The 10,332-nt window shown below is 30.3% G+C and overlaps 1 protein-coding gene across 1 annotated transcript; it reads left to right on the forward strand.

Annotated features, from left to right (window-relative positions):
- Positions 1 to 5,734: 5,734 nt before the first annotated feature.
- LOC125064245 (endocuticle structural glycoprotein ABD-5-like) lies at positions 5,735 to 7,040 on the forward strand. The gene is made up of 3 exons (XM_047671195.1): positions 5,735 to 5,822; positions 6,011 to 6,132; positions 6,575 to 7,040. The coding sequence occupies exons 1-3, from the start codon at positions 5,811 to 5,813 to the stop codon at positions 6,771 to 6,773; spliced, it is 333 nt and encodes a 110-aa protein (XP_047527151.1). The 5' UTR covers positions 5,735 to 5,810; the 3' UTR covers positions 6,774 to 7,040.
- The last annotated feature ends 3,292 nt before the right edge of the window (positions 7,041 to 10,332 follow it).

Genomic DNA, 10,332 nt, shown 5'->3' on the forward strand with positions numbered 1-10,332 from the left:
CTTATTTTTGTATTATATGTAAAAAAACTTATGTAATAAATTAATTGTTACTTTCTGAAATGCTGAATAAAAACACATTCAGAAATCTATTAAATACTGAACACTCATTGGTCGCCTGTGAAGTCATCGACAGCCGACCAATGATCGTTGAGATTAAATTCAATATTTGTGCCTGAATTTGTGTAGCGGTTCAGAAATGGTAAGTAAAATGGTAACTTTTTAGGCGTGAAACAAGTAACTTGGTTGAGCATAATCGATGTAAGCTGTAAAATATCTTCCATTAGTTTTCCCTCTATTGACTACTAAATATTTATATATAAGTAAACAATGTTTTAAATAATATGTTACAGACAGACAAGGCATACTTAACATTACTATGTCCATGTTTGTACATTGGAGATAATGTTACTCAATAGTAACTTCAACATAACATCTTCAAAAGCCCACTTCTGATTGTATAGTCTCAACGTCATTTCATTGACCGTATAATATGTCAAATAAAAATATCGAAATCCCGTTAAGATTTCTCCATTTTGTATAAACAATGAAATGCTTAGTAACTAGCTATTACTCGCCCGTTTCAATGGACAGAAAGAGGTACGAGGACCAATGGAATATGAAAAATTATTAGTCTAATTCCAATATGTTAATAAGATAGGATTTACTCACAAAGAAAAGCTTTATTCGCTATATATATTTTTATTTACAAAATAGACTTGTATTATATTGAAATTACATATAACTCTAATATCCGATAAAGCATGCGTGTATATACTGTGTATATGTATATACTTAATTTGCATGTATTGACTTTGAGACGGACTAAAAATATTAGCTAAATATTTAGTTTAAAAACTAAATGTTTGGATTTTTGTATATCCTGGTGATGTTATATTAAACATTTAGAGTAATAGCGTAAAAAACAAAATTTTCAAACGTACATCGAATATGTAATGTGAAGCCCTGTGTGAAACTCCTATACAATGTTAATATGTATAAATAATCATTATTGTAAAAAACTAAACGTATATCACTATCATATTTTTTTTTGCAAATAAAAAAAAATCCTAAAAAAGAGAGAAGCTCTATCAATTTAATGCATCTTAGAAAATGAAAACAAATAAGTGCATGATGACAAAAAAAATTAAATTGTTTTGAACTCTGCACGTAAAACTTTATTTACACATGGTATATATATATTTATTATCATGTTGCTCTTTTTAATTTGATATGGAAGTGCAGACTAGCAAGAGGTGAACATTGCTCATGGACATTGGCATTTTAAGAAATATTGAGGTATCCCTTACATTGCCAAAGCGCCACCGGTGGACGGCTTGCACGCAACGACTCAGGCTTGCACAAAGCTCTCGCCAAGTGGATTTGTTAACTCGTTATGTTATATTTATTTGCACGTTGTATAAGAAGTTACAGGTCTCACTTCTGAATATATCTTGATTTATTGGAACAATTAACACAATTACAATGTTATTATATGTGAAGAAGAATACTTCGGTAGACCGTATTAAAATATTTTATTTTTTGAAAATTAAAAAATAGAAAGAAGAATTGTTTGATAAACAAGTGACTATAGCTCACTTACATTCAAACTGGAACAAATCAAAACTAAGTATTTCTATTTGGCTCTAGAATATGTGATTAGTGGAATCACGGGTTTGCACAAAGCCCTATTACCGAGTGAAGTTGTTCTTTTATACGAATAAAACAATGTATCATATAATCATAGAAAATATAAAAATGGCAACTGTTATTTAATGATCATATTCTAAACATTTTAAAATACAAACACTGTTCAACAGGTTTTTTGGTAAGCGATTCGTACATAATTATTGGGAAATAACTTCTAAAGCTAATCATAATCATAGTACGATCAACGTTTAGAGTCAAGGCAAATGACACTAAAGTGATGTTTTCCTTCGTGTGATAAGAAATCCAAACGTATTTATACATTAGACCTACTTTAAAATACCACAAGATTTTAATAATAGTAATTAACAATCATTGTACTTGATATTAGCGTTTTTTTTATTCACTTTTAGACAATTGGAGTATATTTTTATATTAACCCTTTCCCATTTCAGTATATCATAGATATGATTCATGCTTATACTTTTTATATTTGGCTTTTTGGACAGGGAAAACATATTTAAATGGTTTAAGGCTTTTTTAGTTCAATTTTAACAAAAAGTACGACTGTAAAAGATTCAAATAATTAAAAAGAATTTTCAAATTGTTAATTATAATATTTAAAGTATCGCTTAAGTTGCGTATTTAATAACTTAAAAAAAAAAAAAAAAACTAATTAGTTTTTTACATAAGTCGACGTAATAAAACTAGTATTGTTAAAACTTTATTCTATGCTCCATTGCTTTAATTGTTAACATTTATTAGATAATATATCTCATAATTCTTAAATTGTGGTTTAGTAGTTGCAAATTATCTGAAATTGGAGTTAGTATAATACAGGCAAATATATTTATTTCAGTGTGAGTACCGGCGGTACACACTTGACGGCGCTTTGTAAAGGATTGTTTAGTTACCTACTGTCAATTAATGATTTAAGAACATTGCATTCATAGAAAAAAATATCAAGTTATTGGTTCAAAGAGCATCAAATCATAAGGAAGCGTTCGGTCGAGCGTCCGCATGCGTGCGACGGGCAGTCTGCATACTACATGACTTCGAACCCAGTTTGCGCCACGTATGAACTCTGTACTATAATGTTTTGTTTTGCTCTTCGTTCGATATGTACCCGCAATAATTTCTAGTGTTCAATTATTAAAATAATCAGTTATTTTGATAAATAGGTCTACATAATTTGTCGGTATGATTACTAAGTGTTCTAATTTTAAGTGGCTTTAAGCAATGAGTAGTAAGAAGTTAATCACTCTGTTGGTAAAAGAGCAGTCAAGTTAGATGTTGGAAATGCAAGTTTTCCTCAAATTAATTTCTTAAGATAATGTGAATGAAAACACTAATTATGTATGGTATGATATAAAAATACTGTTTTAATTCACACAGGATTTTTTTTAATAACAATTTAATTTCTTAATAATATATTTTGAAACGTTTTTAATTTATTCCATTGTGTCTATTATTTAATAGATATTACATAGCGAAAGCAACTTCGTACCACCCGAGTGTCTCACGATACAAATCTTATTTTTTTTAATATAAATTTATTAAAGTAGCATAACTGATTCGAAATAATAATAATTAATATGTCATATAAAAAAGTGTAACGCAAGTAAAACTAAGTTCAACATCAAATGATAACAAATAATACCGTGAAGATCTTGTACAATTTATTTCCGCTTATATAATAATAAAGGTAGCTTTTTTGCCAGTCAATCACTTGTAGGTAAGTTTATTTACAGTAATGAAGTATTCGAATACTCAAATAGCCTTGACCTTTTTAAAACGTAGGATATCATGAAGACCATAATTAAAGAAGCCTTAGAAAATATACAGCTGGCCAGCAAAAAATGTAAACAAAAAAATATAATACATAGTATGCGATTTACGCCAAGGTTTCAATATTTTTGGGCGTTCAATGTAAAAAAAAGGTTAATTATGGACTTTTGTTGTAGATATTTTTAAATAACTATCGATTTTATTTTAATATAGTGTGTACCTATGATTATATCTTCTGACCGTTCCGTTTCTGTGTCTTTGTTAAAGTCCTGAAGTTTAGATAGATATTTTTAACTTGTACCTTTCGAAGACACAGGTACATTATACCTGAGAAAAGTCACATGGCTGGGATAATAAGCACATAACAATTAAGCGGTGTTGATATGGGTTTGAACCTGCAATATCGGATAACATTCACGCGTTTTAACTACTGGGTCATAAGGACTCAGTAGTGAGTAGATTACACTTTTTGCAATGTCAATGTGTAGATAAAACTATAATAAATTGTTTTAACAATGGTAAATTTATGTTTACTAATAATGTAAATGTGCCAATTAATCAATGCGTAACAAGCGTTATGTTGGTTTTATGAGATGCTATTTTGTTCTTAGCTATTTGGGTCACAGCGATCATTCTCAAGGGAGGCTACGTATCTTTTCAGGGAGATTTTATAGTACACGTGTGTATGCATAAATATACGTGCATGCACTTTTATTATCCAACTTGACAGGTAAGAGTCCAGGCGCTGGACCAACGTCTTTACATGCTTTCTGAAACACGAAAGTGTTAGCAACGTAAGTCGTAGGCTATTCGTGTAAGCTAACCTCAGACTAGAGACAATCGTTTAAATAATTAAATTTTAGCAATATCTCCATTGATTTTATGTTAATTGAAAATAACTTAACGTCCAATAATATTTATTTAGGACATAGGCATTTATTCGTTCAATATACTTTCAAGTATTATACCGAGTAGCATCAGTTATGTAAAATTAACACAATAATATTATTATTAAAGTACACTACGGATAATATATGCACAAATGGATGACGACTGATTCAGAGATAGGTATTTGCGCTTATATTTAGTAATCAATGAACGATTGATGATTGTAAACAATGAACATTGTATAAAAAAAAACTTAAAAAAATAGAGTTACAAAGAACATAATTTGATGTGATAGATAAATCGATTATTTACGACATATGATCGATTTATAACCGACTAGCAAACCGTCCTGACGCGTGGATGCAATTTCTTAAAACGGAAAATGTTCTTGGCAGAATTTAAGTTTACGTATTTAACCAATGAGAAATATGAATTAATAGCCATGCGAATTAAATTTCGCCTAATATATTTTTTGTACAATATCTTTATATTTATGGGAAAGTCAAAAATCAGTTAAGTAGTTTTTTTAGTTGTTCCTATCAAATAAGGTTAATTTACCAAAGTAATAGTTTATTTCGTTAAAGATTAAGTTTTCCAAATTTTAGTGTGCTAGAGCATCCCTGTAAACAATGTTAAATGTTGTTTACTGGTATAAAGCGTTATCTTTTGTAAACTTATTTTCCCCGATATTTAATGTAGGGCTCCCGCATCTCGGTGACGCCACCTATGTATGGTGCTGGGGCGCTGTGGCGTTCGAGAGACATTCAACCTTTATAAGAAACTATTAAGGTGATTAAAAATTGATATAATGATACGATTGTTTTTAGCATACACCAAATAAAATTTGTAGATAACCAATAAATTATGGGTAGGTTCACACACGCCAGTTTTCTAATTTAAGCATTAATAAAGCTCTTGCACTTTTTTAACATAACAACCCTGTAACAAAACCAAGGGTAAACCATATTGCTATTTTCATAGGTGAAAGCATTTTTAAAATCGGTTTACAAGTTAAGTATTTTCCATTACAAAACAATTTTACAAACAATAAAAACTTTCTTCATTATAATATTAGTGTAAATTATTTTATAAAGAAATACCACATCGATGCATGATTTTAATTCCAATTTCATGAAGTAAGGCACAGAATCTATATCAGTATTTGATATGTCACGTGATCAAATATTTGCAAATAAAGGAGATAGAAATCGCTTTGACTCGAATCGAATGAAATTTATGTTAAGTGTTGCACACATGACCCCTAACTGCATGGACATAATTCACACAATTCACAAATCCCTGTAAAATTTTGGTGAATCTTCTTAAATAAACTGTTAACTTGATTGTAATTAGCACCTTTGATGCCACGACGTATTGTCAATACAATGAAGATATTTATAGCTCTGGTAATCACTACTGACAACAGACGCTCAGGATTCGTTCAGGCATTCGTACAAACTTCAGTTTCAGTGCATTAACAAAACAGCGAAATGATGAAAATTGTAAGTTTTATTTTTTTTAAATCGTTTATCGAAAATAATGTTTGAAAATCGAATTTAAGATTATCAAGTCTTAATTGTCATTTTTAGGGATTTTATGTTTTTCGCTGAAAGTATAATTTTAATACATTTCATAGACATTACTTTAACTAAGTATAATTTTAAGAAAATGAGTGTACGTCTTTTTATAGACAATTTTTGCCGTGGCCGCTCTTGCATTAGCGTGCGCTTTGCCTCAAGATCAACCTCAGGCGCAACCTGTGCAAATAGTCAAGCAAGATTCCGAAGTTAGTGAAAACGGATACAACTTTGAGTAAGTTTATGAAAAATCATCATGCTTCAAGTGAGAGATGAATGCCACATAGAACAATTTAATTTCTTCGATTGTATTAAATGTAACTTTTTAAGTTTGATAATATAATAATATTTACTGTTTAATAATGATTTTTTATAAAAAAAAATAATTTATGAATTTAGATGGAAATTAAATTTAAAACTGACATAGAAAGATGGTGAATGTAATTAAGAGAAATTTCTTAATTATATTGAAATACTTATTAATAGACATGATAATTATTCAGCTTTAGTAAATCTTAGATTTTAATGATTTGTATGCGACGAATGTATGTATATTTAATGAATTTAATCACGGAATATGCAACAATGTAAGTGTTTACTATATTATACTACTATTAAAAAGTATTTACGATTATAAATAAAGAACGAACTACGATTATTTATTATTAATATTTTAGATATGAGACAAGTGATGGAACTTCAAGGCAAGAACAAGGCGACTACAAAAACGATACTGAACAGCAAGGTCTCTCTGTAAAGGGCAGTTACAAGTATGTTGCTCCTGATGGACAGATAATCTCCGTGACTTTCGTTGCTGACAAAAACGGTTACCAACCCACCGAAATTAAGGACGGAGACAAACCTGCACAATCTTAAACAGCTTTAAGGTTATAACGACCCATTTATAATACTGTTTGAAATCAAATATACAGTACTGAATGTACTAAAATGTATTCCATAACGAACCTTTAAGTACAAATATATATAGTCCATATATAATCTAAATAAACAAAAAATACCGAATCTTCATGTTTAACTTGTACTACCTTGGGTGCCGTCAACGGGATGAGAACAGAAATAAAAACGGAGCCTGTTTTGTTATAATAACATTAATCCTTCATTGAATGGTGTTTGTTTAATTTCGAAATATTAAATATCTGGTTTTTATAGTTATGATAATGTTTGTAATATTTAAATATGATGTTATAAAAATGGTAATTTATTGTAAATATTAATAAATTAATTATTAGTTGATGTTCATAAGTGCAATTAATTAAATCAATACTTAAAACTATAAATGTGTATATTATGTATTTAGGCACGCGTCATTCCTAGAAATAACTGTTTAAGACTTAGCTGAGCCATTTGTTAGGGACATATGCTATAAAACTTTACGTCTTAAAGAACGGTTCAGTAAACAACATGAACGTTATGTAATCTGGAAATCTCTAGATAAGTTGTCATCACGAATAGGAAATCGATTTCTAAAATGTTCTTTACGATTCGATAACAATTTTTAGTACGGAAAATGCATTAATTGTTACTACTTTCAACTAAAAAACTTCAAAATGTCACACGATAAGTCCCAATTTTAATCGCACCCAATAACCTCTATCGTTTCGGAATTTTCATGGTATCCTTATTTTTTTATTATATTCATTAACATTTTACCATAATCCATTCATTCATCAACGTACATATTAGGTACTGTTACAGGCTTTGGTCCATTCATTAGTTTTTTAACGATGAGAAATAATATGTAAATGTATAATATAAATTTAACGTGAAACCGAAAGGCATAAATGATGATATAGTTTTTTTTAATATGTAATAACTATAATTAAAAAGTGATTATTAATTTCATAAATTAATTTATGAAGAAAAAGGCACGGTTGTTTTAATACGGTTCATTTTAGTAAGGAACATATTTTTAGAACTTAAAAAAATGCATTTCCATTGACTTTACATAATATACCTAATCATTTTCTCTATTAATAATATTTGTTTATATTAAGTTAATGGATATGTACATAATTTAACATCAAATACATAAAATTAGTATAATTATGAAGAGTTCATTTTTGTCCGTGTTTGTTGATTCTGGATTATTATAAAAGTTAAATAGGTAATGTTACGGGTAGATTACATGTTATTTATTCTTGTAACAATAATAAACTTTCTTGTTGATCTTGTATACCTGCAGATTAAAGGTTATTTGATTTTTTCTTTCAATAAATTCTCAATATCAGCCCGGAGTTTGAAATTGATAGTGTTGACACTCCCGTTTCTCAGCATGCAATTAAAGCTATTGGTCACGCACCCGAACTCTTGTCAGATTTCCATTCCATCGGATTAAAAGAGAGAGTGTGCACTTTTGTAGCGCACACACTTATATCTATTTAATCTCCTGGGCTTTGGAGAACATGTTGGAGCTGATAGTCCTTCCGATCGTTCTTAATGCCGTCGTAGAATAAGTGTGCACACAAATATTGTGTTTTATAATAACTCTGCGCATTTTTTGTATTAAAAAGAAACCTTCTAGAAGCAACCATCTTGAGGAATTTTCTTAAATCTTCCACAAAATGTTTCCACTTTATTCTTATTACTGTAAAATAATGACAACTGTTCGCCTTTTTTCCTTCATAATAGATAAAGATTTTATCGCTATTGAAAGCAAAATTTAACTCATATTTGAGAGATTATACTCAACACAATTATACTTTCTTTGAGTAACCACCTATAGCTACAACTTATTTAACTAAAATGTATCAATGAAATTGGCTAATCCACGCAGCATCACCCTCGTTAAATGCTCTGCCGCCTGTGTAGCAGGCTCGTAGGGTATAGTTTACAGTCTTTTTCAATAAATGGGCCACCTAAAGAATAAACTTACCAACTTTATATATTAGTATAGATAAAAAGTGAACATCAAATTTAAGAAAAGATATTGTAAATCGATAGCAAGTATAGTCTTTTTTCAATGGATGTAGGTACATATAATATACTTAAGAATATTCGGAATTTTAGGTGAGTCACTCGAATAAAAATGTCAGGTAAACCAGATGAAGATGCCGAATTCCGGACAACAAAAGAAGTTTTGGCCATTCCTAGTATCCAGCTAATAAATTCAAGAGACATAAACACTTTTAAATTGAAAAACCTTTTAACGGCTTTCGAGGATGTTGTTTTGCGTAAACACTAAACAGTTTAATCAATTTGCGATGCAATATGTGTTAGTGCGACTTAGAGATACAATTTTAGTTTTATCCGTACGAAACCGTGAGAACCCATGAGTATTATACAATTGTTGATACTTTGGTGTGCTCAGTTTAACATTTAATAATAATTTTTGTTCTCAGTAAAATAATGTAATTCGTATGAGAATAAAGATTCTTCAACTGTAGAAGCAGGATAAAACAGATGATAGATAAGAATATTTATGAACACAACTACGTTATTTAAAATTGGATACTTACGTATTATCGCCACCAAACCTAAAATTCTGCGAATGCGGCAATATAGGTTAAATTAAGTTGTAGGCTAAACTCGCCTTACTTAAACTAACCTAAAATGCTCTGTTCCTGAGATATTGGCACAAACATTACATACATAAGCAGCCTGTAAATTTTCCACTGAAGGGCTAAAGGCCTCCTCTCCCTTTGAGGAGAAGGTTTGGAGCATATTCCACCACGCTGCTCCGGTGGAATTCACATGACGCACATGCCGCCGAGCATGAGATGAATGATAAACACAAATTAAGCACATGAAAATTCAGTGGTGCTGTCTGGGTTTTAACCCGAAATCATCGGTTAAGATGCACGCGTTCTAACCACTGGGCCATCTCGACTCTATTAGCACAAATTCATATTGTAATTCTAGCCGTAAAATTAAGTTCTTTATTAACAATTTCGAAACTTAGTGACCTTCGGCGCTAGGGGGTGTGCAGCAACTTTACCTTCACACGATGTGCCTGTGCTTTGTCCTGAGATATTGGCAAAAATAAATATTGTAGTTTCAAAATTGTTTCTTAAAAAGCACTCTAGAGGTAAGACCGACAAGACCATATTGAGTCACAGTTAACAGAGTCGGTGGTTTGTCAATTTTGCGCAATGAAATGCATGAATCTAAAGCCTTCTAGGAAAATGATCAAAATAAACCGCAACAAACATATTGTTGTAATCAGGGACCAAACCTCTACCATAGACAACACTTTGTTTAATCAAAATCGTGCGGCGGAATGCTAAGCCCTTCCCTTTTATTTGCTGCGTTGGCGTCAATACGTAAGTACCAAAAATTCAAATATCTGACCACTAAAAATGTTTATGACATATGTAAAATAATAAAAAACATTGGATCCTTATAGATTTATGTGTAGTTATCACTCATTTGTACACCACACCTTTTATTGTAAAGTTTGGTCATAGGTTTCTTATCT

The sequence above is a fragment of the Vanessa atalanta genome, chromosome 5, assembly GCF_905147765.1.
Source record: "Vanessa atalanta chromosome 5, ilVanAtal1.2, whole genome shotgun sequence".
In the NCBI taxonomy this organism is placed as follows: Eukaryota; Metazoa; Arthropoda; class Insecta; order Lepidoptera; family Nymphalidae; genus Vanessa; species Vanessa atalanta.